Source organism: Leguminivora glycinivorella, chromosome 18, assembly GCF_023078275.1.
Source record: "Leguminivora glycinivorella isolate SPB_JAAS2020 chromosome 18, LegGlyc_1.1, whole genome shotgun sequence".
Classification (NCBI taxonomy): Eukaryota; Metazoa; Arthropoda; class Insecta; order Lepidoptera; family Tortricidae; genus Leguminivora; species Leguminivora glycinivorella.
In genome coordinates this window covers 1,452,083-1,471,100 of record NC_062988.1, presented here as the reverse complement: position 1 = coordinate 1,471,100, position 19,018 = coordinate 1,452,083, and the positions used below count along the sequence as shown (strand labels likewise).

The window sequence follows — 19,018 nt, the reverse complement described above, 5'->3', positions numbered from 1 at the left end:
ACTGTTTATTTACGAATAATTGCACCTGATTACGTAAATATAATACTTAGTGACTTAGTAGAGGATGACAAATGAGCCAAAACCATAAATATCAGATGTTTACAAATATGTACATCAAATAAATCCTTCGTGCAGTAATTTATGTTTGGAAAATGTTTTTTTTTAATACCACGTCGGTGGCAAACAGGTATACGGCCCGCCTGATGGAAAGCGGTCACCGTAACCTATGGACGCCCGCAACTCAAGGGGTGTCACGTGCGCATTGCCGACCCATTAGAAACTTGTACACTCCTTTTTTGAAGAACCCCATACTGTAGTTCATCGGGAAGACCTCGACACGGAGCTCATTCCACAGCCGGAGCGTTCGTGGGAGAAAATTCTTCTGAGACCGCACGGTGCGCGACCATTTAGGTTGCAAGGCGTGTGGATGAGCGCCCTGTCGATGGCAAGCGGTGCGATGATGAAAAGTGGCCGTTGGCATCATGTCAAACAGTTCTTCAGAACACAATCCATTGTACACGCGATAGAACACACACATACATGCGATACACAGTCTCTTGACATTACTAGACCTATGTATATTGACCGAGATTTTGTAGACGGTGATTACCTTTTGGTTTCTATATCGGTCAATACTTATTTGCAGATTTGTTATACTTACTTATCTGAAAAATCAATTTGTGGTTAGTTTTGGGAAACTCGCCAAAGTTACGATCGTTTTAAATTTCAACACCGAAACAAAAGAGAGCAAGTCATAATAGTACATTACGATACAAGTGCGTAAAAAAGGAAGTACGAAACGAGTGGCGATAAATTAAAACACGACCGAAGGGAGTGTTTTAAATCGACACGAGTTACGAATTTCCTTTTTGCACGTGTATCGTACGACGTTTTTCAGTACAGATGGACCTCCGAAGTTTCGACCTGGCATATAATGAACCACTTTTCGCACTAGTGCGTAAAAAAAAAAACACCATCTGTACTGAAAAACATATATTGAACAATAGGTAGATACATTCATTGTTTAAGTTTAAGTTACGATTGTCACTTTGACTAATATGTACAAAAATCAAACAAAAAAAGCTTCCGAATGAACTTTTATTGGACAAACGCCGCAGCGGCAGTTATATTATAATTTACATCAACTTCTAATAAAATACAATCAATTAGTTCATTAACTAACTAATCTAACCTCAGTTACACCCCCTTAGAGATCAAAATAAACCTTATTCTATAACTCTTAACACTAGAAGGTGACGTCTTGGAGAGCTATATTTGTACGTTATATTAAATATATGTAAAAAGAACTGAAAGCCAAATCCCTTTACTGGTTGGGAGTAAAGCGAGTTGGCCGCAGATTATATGCAAATAATTTAGAATTGGTTTTCCGGACACAATGTCACGTGTGTCCGGAAAACCGGAACGTATATACATGTTAGACAGATGTACCGTACGGATATGACGTTGGATTTGTTACATTTAGTGGGACTCGTCTAGGCCTCGTCTCTCGTCGCACCGCTCTCTGGAAAAAGAGAATATTATTAATAAGAGAAATAATACAAAGGACTAATACCTGGTCATAAAGTCTGTCTGTCTTTAGTAAAAATCAAAGGGTCGCGGCAACCAGTCGTAGATATACTAAACGGTAAAATTCGATATGATGTAGTGGCAAGTGGAAAAAAATTGAGTCTAATAACAAAAGTTGTCGTGGGCATTGTATTTATTTTTCTGTAGTCCACCAACTCAAAGTTTACAACATTGTTTAGCATTCAATTTGATAATCTAGTTACTGGAAATTAAAACAACGTGAAACGCCAAATAATTCAGCTATAGTCATAACTAATTATTATTGATTAAAGTTGCACACATAAGTTTTCGCGTTACATGTGAAAAAATAGTGTACCGTACACTTTTAACCTAAATGGTTAAGAATAAGAAGTGTTTAAATTTTGGGATAGCCTGTTTTGGATTTTGTTGAAGTGATAATTAAATATAAATCTTGAAAAAGTGATATATTGTGCAACGATCAACGAACATGTACAGATGTAATTAGTGCGAAAAAACTTGCCTTCGTATTGTTACGTAAACGTATGAACCTGTCATGCTATTTCAGTCAGTCTCAGTACAAGATGTACTGACATTGACTGAATTAGCATGACAAATAATACGAACGTTTCAGGAAAAATATGAAGGAAACCCTTTTCGCACTACATTTGTATAAGGTATATATATTGTATAACAGTGAGACAATCTACTCGTAGTAACATACATAAAATATAGGCGTGCTGTGCAATGATTGTGAACATTCATATGATTTATACAATGGTAACACATAATATTAACATTTACCAAGTTATTTACATACATTTCGGATAATTAAACCAACTTTATTTAACTCCTAAGCCTGGCGGTCAAGCACGGTAGCGTCAAAGCGTGACGTCAGGCCGTCCTTTTTGTACTGTTTGTAAGTGCGACAGGGACGCACCGATGGGATAAAGTTTATCACACTAGTGTGCTACGCCCACTACACACTTACACACCTTTATTTAAGTATCGCACTAACACATATGTGTAATAAAGTCAATTAAGAAAGACGGTGCTCAATATTTACTAACATTGAAGACTTTCTAATCTAAGGCACTATATTTCTCCCAAAACGCCGCGAAAGGTAGTCTGGATCTGTCACGCCAATACGCAAGAGCGATAGAGATAGACATCTACGAGCGTTTCATTTCGTAAGCGTTTGTGCCATTCGGCTACGCACCCTGTGCCTGAATGAAGCCTTCCCACAGTACATATTAACGACAAACAAGACATCTATCAACACACATGTCATTACATACCACAGCGATTCCGATTCAGTATCATTTGTAAGAACAAACACTATTCTAAAATGTAATTCGAAGTGTAGATTAGTTTGCTTACTAGAAATGTGTTTGATATGTTTAAATAGATATCATATTTCGTTCTGTTTATAAGTACAGTGAGCTGCAAAAGTATATGACGAATTTATCAATGAATTCATTTATAATTTCTCCATGGAATTTCGCAGACACTACAGTCACCGTCATAAGTAAGGGATGATTTCTGTACCGTGTCGCTTTTAATCATTTGACAACTTCGTATGACATTTCAAACAAGATGTAAATGTGACAAGGTACAGAAATCATCACTTATTTTTGCCGGTGACTGTGCCTAATTTATATAAACACCTGTGTTTAATGTGTAAACGAAGTTGGAAAAGTTTAAAACAAAATGGCAATTATTTGTGTAGCGTCGGTTTGTTTTACTTGTTTTAATGTTCTAGATTTAATAAAGCTCATACGCATTAAGCATTCAATTATTTAAGTTATGAGTTCGAGTAAAGCGGTTGTATTTGAGTTTTAATGTGCGATTTAGTGTTAGTCTCGACTATGAATAATGACAAAAAATATTTTTTCACGTCACCGTTACGAAAAGGGTTCTTTTCTTACCTGCTGGGAGGGAGCAAAGTGGCACTTTCCCTCCCTGCTATGAGACAAAATAATACTTTTCCGTTCAAGGACACATTTTTTACATTTTTAAATATATTTTTTTTCATGTTTATATAAATTTAAGGTGATGTGAAAAACAATAAGTGTAACATGGTAGCAAAATTATTTCCACCTTGGGCGTTAATATTTGAATCCCTCGCTACGTTCAGGATTCTATTTCACCCAGGATTCTCCCCGTAAATAGGTATCCCATTTTGCTACCTTGTTACACAATCTACTATTTAGATAATTGTATTATACATACCCCAACTACGATTAGGGTGAGTTTAAGATGTCGCTATACACCACTAAGGCACACCTCGGACACTGGCGAACAAATATATGAAAGAGGCGCGTTCCTAGCACACAGTCTAAGCTCGTGTAGGTGAACGCGTACTAATGCTTGTATGAGTGAAATATGACAGGTTGACTGTTCGCGTTTTTGACAGGCGGTAACTGTGAGGTAACCGAGAGGGGGTGGGCGGCACTTTCAGCGGGGAGCGGGAGTGGCCATACTGTACGATAGTACTCTTTTATTATACTGTGTCTAAGGCGTGTGTACATAAGGGCATGGAAAGATTTGCGGGGTCCGGCGTGGCTTCCGTAGCTCAATTGGTTAAGAGCAATGCACGGATTGCGGTTTCTTCCTTTAGTATAAAAATGTAAAGATTCGTTAGAGGTTTCTGCTTGTTAAAAAATAATTTTGATATAAATATCAGAATGCAATATTTAACCGGTTATAAATATACCTTATTTCGGTCGACCTCAAACGGCCTAAAACGCAAAATGACCACTTTTTATATTACCACATTCATATTACACAAATTAGGTAGGTTAGGTTCGTTAGGTATCTTCAAATGGCTGAAGCTCAATCTGCATAGAATAAGAGCCCCGCGGTAGAGGGGCTCCTTCGATATCGCTTTAAAATGAAGATAAAACGGAAAAACTGTAGGCATTTTGCTTTCTAGACCGTTTGCAATGTAGCGATATAGGTGGTGTTAAATACACTAGTCATTTTGCGTTCTAGACCATTTTCGAATAAGCCTCTTATTTTAAAACCTGTATAGGTAGAATACCGGTAGCGATCCCAGGGGCCCATTTCTCGAAGCTACAAGTTACAATTTACAAGTGGTAGTCAATGTCTAATATGACAAGTTGGAAAGAGACTTCCGCTTGTAACTTGTAACTTTCCGTTTTGAGAAATGGGCCCCTGTTCGACAGTGGTTCTCAAACGGTTTGCGTACCTTACGCAGAAGTATTAACGAGGAATAAATTCGTCCGACTCGTGGTAATTGCTTTTTAATTACTTCAATTAAAAAAGCCCCCCGAATTCGACAATCTAATCTCCCCAATGCCGACTGATTACCGTTTAACTTTTATCATTTTACTAGCTTTTTCCCGCGGCTTCGCTCGCGTGAGAAAGAGACAAAAAGTAGCCTATGTCACTCTCCATCCCTTCAACTATCTTCACTTAAAAAATCACGTCAATTCGTCGCTCCGTTTTGCCGTGAAAGACGGACAAACAAACAGACACACACACTTTCCCATTTATAATATTAGTATGGATAACTGATTACTAAAGAAGATAAATAAGAAGAATTTGTACCTATATCGGAAACTTCAAGAAAATATATAAACTCGTGATAAATTATTCTACCTTAATCTATACGACTTTATATTATGATCGTCGAGTATGATTTTTATATAGAAATGTCAATTACAATTATAATTTGATACTAATTTAAAAAATAATAATAAATTAGAAATAATCACAATGTCAATTTTTACATAAAAAGGAAAAAATAAAAAACAAGGTTCATATCATAATGATCGTCAAACTAAAATTAAAATACGAATAAATACAATAATGGATTACAGTCAATTAATATTACATGTCATTTTCATATACTCATTTCTATTTCATTCCTTTATGGGATATAATGGATTTTCCAATAAAAAGATTTTCAATTGGTGTTCAAAAGTTTATACGGGCGATTAATTAACCAGACATAGAATCCATTAGTGTTATCATTAATTATGAGATGTTTTTGAGTCGCTATTAATTTTGACCGCATTTTTTTTTAATTTTCTTAGCTGCTATGTGCTGTAAACAAAGATGCAAAAACAGTTAATGACTACTATCAACGAGCGTTTCACTCGAGTGTTTGCATTACATTGCGGGCCGATTTATTTTGTTTGGATCATGAACCTATAATTCTATGGACGGATAACTCCGAAGAAAAACCTGTGATTCCATCATCCACATTGATAGCTTTGTCTATGACCTCATCCACTAATCTCCCGTTAGTCGGATCGAGGCGCCCGTGGCGAAAACATCTCCAGAAAAATAAGAAAATATGCCTACATGCGTTGTCAAATTGTGTAAAAATGACAATAATCGAAAGAAAAAATAATACGGAGCAACTTTTCATGCATAAATTAATACTTTATCGCGTTATTATGCGTATAATCACAATATTAATTAATGTTCATAATCGTAAACCAACAAACTGCAAAACAAGAGTGTGACCAGTATTTTTTTTAAATAGTGTTTGCACACGGCGCACTGAGTCGTGGTTTGGATATAAATTTCATTTCAATTTTAAGTAAAAGTTATCTCAACACATTTATTACGTCCTATACTCACCCACCACTGTTAGCCACACACAATTTTACTCTGACAACAATCCTTTCCTGCTTACCCTCTTTGCTCATTTATTATACTTCGTTTCTTTTAAGATTAGAATTATCTGTCAAACGGGTAAACAAAGAAGCAGTGGTCGTAGACCTTCCTTCTTCGATTTCGGCCGATACCACTGATTTCTTGGAACTTATAACTTATAATACTATGGACATAAGTTCCAAGAAATCAGTGGTATCGGCCGAAATCGAAGAAGGAAGGTCTACGACCACTGCTTCTTTGTTTACCCGTTTGACAGATAATTCTAATCTTAAAAGAAACGAAGTATAGGAATTAGTTAGAAATATCAAAAAATAATTTAGGAACTCACATTAATTTGTTTGGCCAATTTCACGAAAGTTGTCAGTAAACGAAGTTTTTAAGTTTTTTATTTTTTAGAAGTCTGGAAAGTTTGTTATGTTCATTTAAAAACAGTGAATACATAAATCCCGATTTTGCGTTAATTTTTGGGTTCTGTGACTATGCTAGGAGAACCTTATGAGCTTGTTAATTTTTTTTTCAATCACATTCGCACACTGAATGTGATTTTTCACGCAGGCGGAGCGTGATTTATAGAAAAATCGTTCTCCCAAGGGAGTTATGAAATTTCTAGCACCGTATTTAACTTTTTTTATCTTTTTACATATTTTTATATTGCAAGTGTGATGAAAAACATTGTAACTCGGGGAGTATGAATATTACAAACTCGGGTCCTTGAATCGCTCCGGCAAGCCGTCGCGATTTAACTTACTCTCGTTAGTAATATTTAAGTTCCTCCCCTTGTTGCACAATGTACTATTATTACTGTTTATACCAACATAAATATTTGCTGCTATTTGAAATAATTTTATTAATATAATAAATATGTATATATTCAATTCAGTTCAATTTATAATAAAACAAAGTTTATTTTCGTTACATTGTTCCTCAATACGCTTGGGTTGTAGTAGATCGAGCCTTGATAGAATTGGCACGGGTATCCACAGTATCCCTTATTTGCCGAGAGTGGCACTGAAATTGAGTAGTGCTTTGCCTACCCCTTTATGGGATATAGGCGTGATTGTATGTATATACGAGTATAACTCTGCGATTGTGGCGTCCCTCAAACAACAACACATATGAGACAGTGTCCCCGGTGCTCAACAACAACCTCGAGGGCTTGAAGTGGCTAAGCATTGGCAAACCAAAATTTAGTTTTACTTGATCCCTTTACGCGAAGAAGAAGAAGAAGATGTATATATGTATAATATCCTCAGGTCATTTTAAAATAATCCGTGACAGTTATATATGCATATTGAAAAAAGCTCATAGTTTTTCTCGAAAATTTATCGAATTGCGTCTCGGCGTAGAGTTATGCATAGTTGTACCGGTAGGCTGAGCTGTGTGCACTGGGCCTCTAGCCAATAATAACATCGTAGGCGGTCCGAGAACGATGCGTAACTTGGCCGACCACAGATATAGGAATGAAGGAGTTCAGATATACCGGCCGATTTGTATTGAATACGCCTGTCGCAATTTCTTAAACCTACACGCTTCGCTATTGCCACTGTATAATAAAGAGTACTATCGTACAGTATGGCCACTGCCGCTCCCCGCTGAAAGTGTCGCCCACCCCCTCTCGGTTACCTCACAGTTACAGCCGCAGCAGTGTGCTATTGCGCAATACACGACGCGAGTCGTGTTATCACGCACGCACACAACGACAACTGGGTGCTAACCTAATCTAACCTGACAACTGCCACACGACCGCCGGCGGTTTGTCCGCTCTCCAATGTTATATGTTCTGAGGGCTCGACTCATCAATACTGATGTAGGTTTCTTTGCTAATTCGCGAATAGATCTTTATCTACACCGTGTTTTTTTGTTTTCCCTTAAATTCGACACGTTCTTAGGTTCATTATCAGGAACCACCCTGTATATCACTTTTAGATAACTTCGCAAAAAAAATCATCGTTTTCATACATAATAAATGAATTAATCAGTGTGAGATATCCTTAAGGATAACATTTGAGTTAGTGTCAAGTGATTGACGGCACATGTCAAAACAAATAACATTAGGAAGTGTAGGCTGTCATGTACGTGTTCAGTAATTATTTTTATTTATTTAATAACCCTGTAACCGTAAGAGTTAAGACAATAGTTTCTTAGAGAAATAAATTGTATTTGATCTAAAGAATCTTCAATAAAAACACGGTGTATATCGGCTCGAACAGTGACAGAGTCATTTGCGTGCTATTTGACACGCGTTAACGATGGTATTCTTGGCTACGAGCGGTGAGCAGGCAAGTTGCGGTAATTCTGTTTGTCCGGAATTTTTAAGCCCAGCCCGGGGCTTCATTAGCGATATTAATTCCAGCAAGTTTTAATTTGACGAGTTGTCTTGCGGATGCGAGTTTCTGCGGTTGCGGTCCCTGCGGCTTTGAATTATAAATATTTACATTGTTTTCATTCAGAGTTCTGACTTGACTTAAAAACGACTTAAATGTGTTTACAATTCGACTGCACGACTGGTGTTTTCCTCACTTTGTATAACTTTAATTACGTCAAATTAGTTCAAACGTCTGTCGCTCGTATTTATGTTTTACATGTCCATAATATTAATTATTACGTGTATTTGTGACAAAAAGTGCCTCTCCTTCATGTCAATTCAATTCAATTCAAAAACCTTTAATGTCATAAACAACACATCTCAAAAATTATTTATGTAACAACAATGTTCTCATGGAAGTGAGATATACATCACTTCCAAACATAAATGGGAATAAATGTCTTTAAACCTAAACCTAATGATAAATACTAACCAATCTAACCATAAACATATTAAGAGGGCTTTCGTGTTAAAAATAGTGAAATCGCAACCGAGCGCTCGATCATACCGTGTGTGGTATCAAATTAAAGGGCTTTGCGAGTAGTTTATAAATATATATCACATTATAGGACTTTTTCTACTTGGTCTAACAAAATATGAGAAAATGTCCAAAAGTGGTAATAATTGTACCGGTGAAGGCTCGTTTTCAAAAAATTGGCAAAAATTAATAATAGAACCGTTTTTCCCCCGAAGGGTAAAAAACGGATATTTAGGTTCCTGCCGAAGCTTGAACCACTAATGAGATTAACACCTTCATAACTCGGCCCTAATGGCCTCAGTACCTTTAGCCGGCAAGGCCCTTAAGGGTGGTTCAAGCTTCGGCAGGAACCTAAATATCCGTTTTTTACCCTTCGGGGGAAAAACGGTTCTATTTAGGTGTCCGTGCCTTCGCTTGAACCACTAATGAGACGTGTTTAAACCTCTGCCGGCGCTGGTTAGGGCGTACTGTGACTGATATACTTTATTTATACAGAAATGTCATAATAAGAAATAAGAAGGTATACAAAGAGATGTTTCAAAATTTAGCTACTAAGGTTTCATGAGTTGAAACTGACAGCACAGCACAGTTATCCATTATGACTCTATGATGGTGGTGAATCACTTAATTTATATATAACATAAAACCGACAGGAAGCCAGTAGTTAATATATCGGTATTACAATATTTACGGAAATAAAACCTGTTATTTCATTAACATTTTTGTGAGAAAATATCTGTAGCAACCCAAACTCTGAAGAGCTTCCCTTCATCAATGGGTGTTACATCAACGTCGGCAAAATTTGTCTCACGTTTCCCTTACAACAGTCCTTAGTCAGAACAAGATCATATACATGTTTTTTGTCTTATAAATTCACCACGATACTAGTCTCCTTCTGCTTAAGATAACTATAATTATATCATGTAACTATAATACACAATTATATCATAGCACTGCCGTGAGCATTATGACATTATGTTGAAATTTTTATTTTTCATGTAAATTGATTACTGTACCATAAGTAATGCGCCTATATGTATCTCTCAATATGCACATATTATTGTTAGTATACTGAGTAATAAGCAATATTGACATAGCTTAAACATTGTCTTACATAGCCCACTGCCAAATGTCAACATTTCCCAATGCATAATGTGTTATGAATTCTGTATATGAAATATACATTTGCCCAAAACAATTGAAATGGACGCTTGAGTTGGGAGAAATTGCACGCTATCATATGTTGATTTGTAATGTATACCCACATTACGATAATGTATGCGTTACTGCTGGACTGGTAGCAAAACTGCAAATAAGATGATAATACATTTTCGGCTTCTGACTGAATTGATAATACCATGGCCATGATTAGCTAAGGATCCATATAATAAAAGGTAAGCTCCTACTCAAAGTCTTTACGAGAACGGAAACTATGTAAATTTTTCCTATTAAATTAAAATGGGTCAACTGAGCAAAAATCTTTGGGATACAAGCGATTGAAACGAATCAATGATCTAATGAGTCACACATACTTAGGCGAAGATCAAATTATTTCTAAGGCAATTATTTCTAATTAAATTGACTTTGATACTTCCATGAATATACATGAATGTTAATGCGGGAATCCTCTCTACACTGTACTCGTCAACTTTATTTAGTATTTTACTATGTCTAGCTAGTATGCTTTTTTCGATATTTGAAATATTTAATTTGTGTTTGAATAATTATGAATATGTGATGCATATATTTTTAGGCTTATCATTTTTATGACTTATGTGCTGACTAGCCGAATTTATAAAGGGAAAATTGTACGATTCGTGAGCTAGTAATTCTAAAACATTACGACTTATGGCTCTTTAGTCCATTTCGATATTCTAATAAGAATGTAAGACGACAGATAACTATTCAAATAAGGGTTAATGATGTACGATTACCCATTTATAATTAAAATTCAGTCATCAGCTTAAGATAGTAAATAGTTTTCTTTTCAGCACTTTCGTAATTTATCACCAAATTGCAAAGCAATATATTCTATATTGCTCTTTTGTGCGAATAATATAAATGTCTCACGTTCTTTATAAACTGATGTATACACATAAACATACGGTTTAATATTTACTGTATTCTTGCTTATTTCCCAAAATCCATATGCAGCGGGACTTCCCATAAACAAGATGCAACTGTTATGTAAGGTAATACCTAATTCTACAATTATATCGAGATGACAATTATTTATTTATCGTATGGCATATAATTAGGATTTTCTTAAAAGTCGTACGTACGCACGGCTGTAGCATGTAGCGCCACGGACGATGACAATGGTATTTACACTTGCCTGTCATTCGAGACCAATAGGTCAAAATATCGTAGCTATAAGTACCTACTGCGTACCTTAAGCGCTGAGCTTTTATTTTTTATTTAGGTCTCAAGACCTTACTTCTGATAAATATAGTTCATCAATATCTATTTAAACGGTAATAATTTTAAGTTTTCTGTTACCACTAGAAACCCATTTTGCCTAGAATCTGCGCTCCCTTTTATGAGTGTCCTAACAAATTCTTGTATGTCAGGTATATTAGGAGTCCGAAGTCTTCTAAATTAAGTCTTATGCACAGTAATGTTATAAACATCATATTTCTAGTTCCTTACACTAAATTCAATTGGGACTGGGACTCGTCCTCTGGCCTTACGGACCGTTTTTTGAATAAGTTGTGGCGTCTCCTCTGTTACTGACAAATAGTCGCGCCGCAAAATTCTAATAAATGGCGCTTAGTAAGCAACTGCGGAAATGTGTACCGATCCTACAACGCGCTAATGGAGTTCCAAAAGTTAATTGTAAATATGCAACTTCTGTTAATCTCTCTAGGCCCCAGAAACCTATTCAGAAAACATTTGTCAAATGAAATAAACGGGAACTTTCTGTTAGTAATACCGCAGTAGCGGGCGATAATTTTAGGATGCGAGCGCCTCTTTATTTGTAAGAGGAAACTGTGGTCTAAAATCGAAAGAGATTCATCCTTCAATTTCCGTTTAATTTATCATTTCAGAAACAGGCCTCCACATTCAGTGACTACCTTTCAACATTTTATCCATAAGAGTGCCTTAGCAAATTGTGAAAATCGGCTTCTCTCGGAAAATGTATTGCCCTATTGGTTTTAATGAGATTAAAGTGTTTTCGATATATCATACTCATACAACAAATAAGCACTTTGAATACAATTTACCTACACGGTTTCTTGCTTTGTTTTGTGTAGTTGTTTAAGTTTAGGACCAACTTCATTTACTTCGGTCAAGAGATGTAAGCCTCTGCATGTATGTTCTTCGCTGTAAATAGTTTGAGAATATTGTTCGGTCGTCTCTTTAATCTAATTCGTTAGTTATTTATAGAAACATAGGATTCGTAACATTACGCCATCGAACTGGACAACCGACAAATCCTTTTACGACGAGAGTCCGTCCTGAGTAACAATGCAACAAGGTATACTAAAATTCTATTGTGCTAAATAACATATCCTTTAAGTTATTCTGCCAAACTATCCACAAAATATCGTATATATTTGGGAGTCAGATTTCCGGTACGAGTTTGTTGTCTTTGTAATTAACCTCTTCAAGGATTGTCTGTAACCTTGGTCTAGCTAACGTTAGTAATAATGCATGATTGAGTATTCTAACCGTTGGTCGATTAACGGCAGTTTGAGGTCAATTTGTAGTACATATATGTATATATCGTACTTAGAAAACTTTCCGAGCTGTAGCTTTTTATTTCTAAATGAATTGGTTCAGAAGTCTCTACTGGGTCGATTGCTACAGAAGTGATACTTTTGTCAGTTCGGTATACTGAACAACATATACTGGAACATTATCCGCCATTAGTCCGACTGGACGTTTCAGCCGGACAGCTATAAGTTTGCTGAAATACAGACTAATATCCAGGTTTCACAGAGTAATGAGCCTAGTACAAGAATTTTCCTTTGCGGTAAGTTATTTTGTAGCTAATAGTCAACATTTGCTAAGTACCTGAGTGGTTCTTCTGCATTTCTAAAGTCCGTATCAAGACCCAAGACCATGCGTCAATTATTGACGCCCGTGAGTTGATGAGACTAGAGCTCTAATCATTCATTTAGAAGAATCTGCACTCTAGGAATAGCGTAAAACAGTAGCATAAATTAATGGATTTTCTTTTTCCCATTGGTATTTTCACCGCCCCCTCTCCCTTTCTGATTGAGCAAGAAGGGCTTTGTAATATAAAGTGGTTTTTCATTCTGTTTAGCATCACTATTATGTATATTTCTTAATTCGCTTAGTATCTGGCAACAAAGTACTAGTTAATTGCTACCGAAGCTCCACCCACACGTTTTTAGATGTGGAAGTGGATTTTCACAACGTCAAACCTGCTATATTGTAATAAACCTCTATCATGACGAGCATTCTAAAAGTTGACATGACAAATTAGGTTGGCAATAACGGCGTTGCTTTACAGTAATTGGATCACACATTCGTCATCATTATGGCCGTTCAGATATTCACGAGTGAGAGAAATTTGGACATTCCTCACAATCATTCATCTGTTGGTCAGGTGACCACGCTGATTATGTATTAGCTAATTAGGCAATTGAGACGACGCCGATGTCGTTCACTTTACCTGTCTAAAACGACCCCACTTATGGGAACCCATCACGTGATGATTTTTGTCTAATAAGACAATGACTAAACTGTGTAATTGTGTATGTCTCAGGTTAACACGTACGCTGTGGTTCTGATTCGAAAGACCTTCTACGAAGTATATATGTTTAGAAATACCTTATACAAAGTATGTTTAGTTAAGAGTTGTGCTAATTCTTATAGTTCTTAATTATTATTATTATTTTTTGTCATGATATTTTTATGCAATAAAGTTTTTATCTATCTATTTATCTAATTACCGCAAAGTAGATCTTAAAGCGACATAATCTCATTGAGATTCGAGTACAAATACAACATTTTGCCTCGTGATCATAACGCTCGTCTCATGACACGAAAGGTGAATTAGTGCATAGCATGTAATAACCCAATGGGTTCTCACAGGATGTCGTAAATCATCGCATAGGGCAACGAAATCCAAATTCCAAGTCGCTGCAAAGTTCAATCTTTTACGGGGCGACGCTTGTCAATTTATATGACAGTGTACTTTTTCACACAGCACAACTTTACTCATGTTGTCTCTAATGACGAATCATGTCTGCACAATGAATGATTTCCTTCGTCATATCACGAGGCGATGCCCTATTGGATCGTGGGCCCTATCTTTTCATAGGCCAGGTTATCTAAAGGGACCTCATCTGTCGTTTCAAGACATCTCTTGTGTCCTGTCACCTCACGAGGCGAAGCTATGACTTTTCAAGGGACGAACCTATGTCGTCTCACGGGACGTCGCTCTGTCTCGTCTTACGTGAGCGTGCATTTGTCCTTTATATTCTTTATGACGGTGCATAGGATTACACTGCGTCCCATCGCTGTCAATTTTCTTCATCGTCTCCATGCCACCACACAGGAACAACCCTGTCGTCTCGCGGGACAATGCAATGTCGTCTCATTGGACGACGCCTGTCGTGTCACGGCACGACGCCATGTCGTCTAACGGGACGACGCTTGTCGTCTCACGGGACTACGCCATGTCATCTCACTGGACGACGTCATGTCGTCTCACGGGACGACGCCTGTCGTCTCACGGGACGACGTCTTTCGTCTCACGGGACGACGTCTGTTGTCTCACGGGACGACATCTGTCGTTTCACAGGACGACGTCTCTCGTCTCACAGGACAACCTCTATCGTCTAACGGGACGATATCTTTCGTCTCACGGGACGACGTCTGTCGTCTCACAGGACGACGTCTGTCGTCTCACAGGACGACGTCTGTCGTCTCACGGGACGATGTCTGTCGTCTCACGGGACGACGCCCGACGACACGTGAGTGAGGCATATCTATCCGCGTACTTATGACGGTGCCTACAGGAGGTCACTGCGTCTCGTCGCTGGGCCAAAGGCACCGAGCGGAATATCACGAAGTTAGAAGTAATCATAATCTTCTCGATGTTTTAAATTTCTCGAACTTTTTAAGACTTGCTTTTGTAAACGTGTTGCTCGGCCGAGTTACAAAAGCGTACTGAGGAAAAAGCAGCCGAGCGCTGGTAACCGGGCGACACTAGTACTTGACTGGCGCGCCAGATGGCGCTACTAGTCGAGGAATTCACTCCATTAGGGCCGAGTTATGAAGGTGTTAATCTCATTAGTGGTTCAAGCGAAGGCACGGACACCTAAATAGCAATTTATAATCACTAAGGCATAATAGCAATTTAAGTAAACGTTGCAGATTAATTTAGTATAAAACTTACTTCGATGTGATGTAGATTTTCAAAGAAATTGTCACTTAATTTTAGGTAATTTCTGAAAAAAATTGAATTCGCCTTAGGCTAGTTTACTCTTTTTCAAAAACTTAAAATAAAAATCTAGTCTGAAATGATTGTGGTACAGGATATACGAATTATAAATTTACCCGTTTTAATATTCAAAATTGTCCAAATTTTACAAATAAGATCGACTGATTCAGCTCTATACGTGCGTTTTTCTAAACGTGCATTAGAGAAAAATTCATAATTAATTTAGTGAGTTAGTTTTCAAAAATCCAGTTTTATAAAAATCAAGATAATAAGATGCTCTAACTGGAACTTGAATTAAATAAATCTATTGGATAACGGAAAGTGTAGTATTTCACCGACTAAAACTATCAATTTTACATTCTTTTGACGTTTTTTTTGAAAGCAGCCTTTAAAAAAAAAACAATCCTTCCGTTGCCAATACAACGATACATAATATATATGTTGTTATCATATAAGGACAATACGGATAATTGTGTCATAAGGTGTAGTGGGTCTGGCTTTCACATTTGACCTTTTTATTACTGACTATCTTTTGCCCGCGGTTGCGCTCGCGTTAAATTCAAATTGCGGAATGCTCCACACAAAATTCCACCCCGCCCCCCTTTTAGGAAAGGGGAGGGGGGTTAGAAAGAGACAAAAAGTAGTCTATGTTACTCTCCGTCCCTTCAACTATCTCCACTTAAAATATCACGTCAATTCGTCGCTCAGTTTTGCCGTGAAAGACGGACAAACAAACAGACACATACACTTTCCCATATTAAGTATGGATTGTTACAGGTGCTTTATTTCCATACGTCGTTATCGCGGGTGCAATAACAAATCAGATAAAGAGCACATAAAACAGAATGTCTATTTGGTAGAAACGGCCATATTATGCTTACAGCTACTAAGCATCTCAGAAGCTCTGTATATGTGGAAAGTTTTCGTTCGAAAGCGGGGCAAATCTCGAGTCGGAGCAACTGTAACTGGTCCATTTTTTTCCATGTTTTACAACGTTTGCGTTATTAAATAGAGTGTCCACCGGTTATATATGGTAGGCGTGTTCAGTGGATACATGTAGAACTCAACATCATAGTGTAATAATGGAAAATATGGATTAGTTACAATTGTCCCCCAGTCGAGATTTGCCCCGCTGTACCTTATTCTAAATCATTCAAACAAATAAATAGTGCTTGAATATTGGCACCTTCGATTGTTTGTTACTTTGTTTTCAATTGATATTGACCGTGAAGTTAAACATTATTTATTTTATTTTTAGATTATTTTATACATACATATTTAAAATTATACGTGTTTTGGAAGAACTATATCTATGTGTTTTGGCTAGATCAAAAAATCATATTTAATTTTAAGTAGGCAATTATTTGAGATTCTTTGCAGATCAAACGTGAGTGACTTTATAAATAAATCGAGTGATGTGTGTACATAACGAGAATTGTAAGTGTTATAGGCGTGTGGAGATACGCGCTACCATGAGACCTGAATGGCGCCGTGACTTATCCGACGGGGTGACGGAGCACGACACAGCCTGGCTCGACAACCTTAAGCACAAAAGGCTCCGTTCCAGAGCTCCTCCTCCTCTTGACTCACGTTTCATCTGTGACAGATGTGGCGCCACCAATAACGGTGTACCGGCACCACACAAAAAATCAGTGAAACAATCATCTGCTAAGATGTCGTGGCCAATGATGAAGTATTATATCCATACTAATATTATAAATACAGGCGTGATTGTATGTATGTAATATTATAAATGGGAAAGTGTGTGTGTCTGTTTGTTTGTCCGTCTTTCACGGCAAAACAGAGCGACGAATTGACGTGATTTTTTAAGTGGATATAGTGTAAGGGAGGGAGAGTGACATAGGCTACTTTTTGTCTCTTTTTAACGCGAGTGAAGCCGCGGGCAAAAACTAGTTGTTTATTTTTATCAAAACTCAAGTATACATTTAGCTCACCCTAAATTGTCAGTATTTTCTCGTCTCCCGAAATATTTTAGGAGACATACTGGCGGTATCAAGTGTCGCATCCGTCACCGTCTGCTCGGATCGTCTTGGTCGTTGTAATTAGGCAATTAACGTTCATTTTCCTTATTTCATTCAATATTCTGTCAAAAACATGGGACGTACTCATTAAAAAAAAGAACCCTCCAGTTTCGTCACGATTAAAGGAATATTTAAAAATTAAAGAAGAAAAAATCACACTTTTGACAGGACTCGAATCTGGGGGCCAATTTTTAAATCTCGGCCATTCGATTTCGTGAAATTCGTTCAATAATATCTCCACTAGTAGCGACTTAAATTCTACTAACAGAATCGAAAACGAGTGGTCATTACCACTAGTTTTAAAATTACTAGCCGTCCTTTCTCAAAAATAGCATTACGTCGTTTTCCACAGACTTTCGAACGAATTCGTGCGTTCTAAATTAAAAAATCGATCGCCTGTTACCGACTGTATTTGCCGATGTAGCCGCTCTGGCCAAATGAGCAAAGGAGGTTGCACCGGAAATGCTGACGGTCATAGGTTCAAGTCCTGCTGGAGGTGTGAATTTTTCAATTTTTCCTTTAATTTAAAAATATACAGTACCGCTCTATTCTATTTGGCTCAAAGCAGAGCCATTCCTACACGCACGTTTCCAATACTTAAACTTTTGAATTTTAAATACCAGCCTCTATATTTTGAGTAGGTACAGTCACCAGCAATAAAAATAAAGCAGCAAGAATATCCGACAAAATCTTATTTCCATAGCTTTAAAAGTGTGTCGGATATTTAGGCAGTCTTCGTTTTGTACGACGTTATTGGCGGTGACTGTATACGCAATGATGCCTCGTTAGGCAGCGTTCCCACTTATGCGTCGCGTGTCTCGGGGCGCGCAAAGGGCGTCCGCGCCACGCCACCTGAGTGTAATTCAAAAAGCGTCTCCTCAGTACATTTTGTATAGGAAGGACGTAAGGCGCGCCGCCAAGCGGCGCGGCGCGCGCCCCGCCGCCGCCACGCCACCTGGGGCGCGTCTTACGTCTTTCCACTCTTTCCTATACAAAATGTACTGAGGAGACGTTTTTTGAATTACACTTAAGCGGCGTGGCGCGGACGCCCCTTGCGCGCCCCGAGACACGCGACGCATAAGTGGGAACGCTGCCTTAAAGTACCTAAGTGATGAGTGAAAATCGTGAAGTTTTGAAGTGCTGAGTGGTTAAAGCGTGATATATATGTACAAGTGAGACTATTATGTGCAATGTGCATTGTGCAATACACAGAATACAGTGTTATATATATACATTGTTCAACTCTCATTTGCACGAAATTAACTTGCTGTCTGGAAATTAGGTTACTATGCGATGTAATTTTACTATAGTGACAATTGTATGTAAGTGAACCCTGGGCCTGTAGGCAAGAGTACAATCGTTAACGCCTTTGTGGCGAGTGATACGCAACTGGCTCTGTCACACTAATATGGAATAGCGATAGAGAGAGACAAAACTATGATACGCTACGGAGCGTCAAGGATTGTAATGTTAGAAACAGGCTCAGCCCCAAAATTAAAAAAGAATCCGGTAAGTAACTT

At 37.6% G+C, this 19,018-nt stretch overlaps 1 protein-coding gene across 2 annotated transcripts in view; it reads right to left on the bottom strand.

Moving 5' to 3' along the window:
* Positions 1 to 1,082: 1,082 nt before the first annotated feature.
* Positions 1,083 to 19,018, bottom strand: part of LOC125235733 (prothoracicostatic peptide-like) — a 316,691-nt gene continuing 298,755 nt past the window's right edge. For both annotated transcript variants that reach the window (XM_048142307.1, XM_048142309.1), the window contains one exon: positions 1,083 to 1,522. In XM_048142307.1, coding sequence (XP_047998264.1) covers positions 1,494 to 1,522 — 29 coding nt within the window. In that variant the 3' untranslated portion in view covers positions 1,083 to 1,493. The remainder of the gene's footprint in view (positions 1,523 to 19,018) is intronic.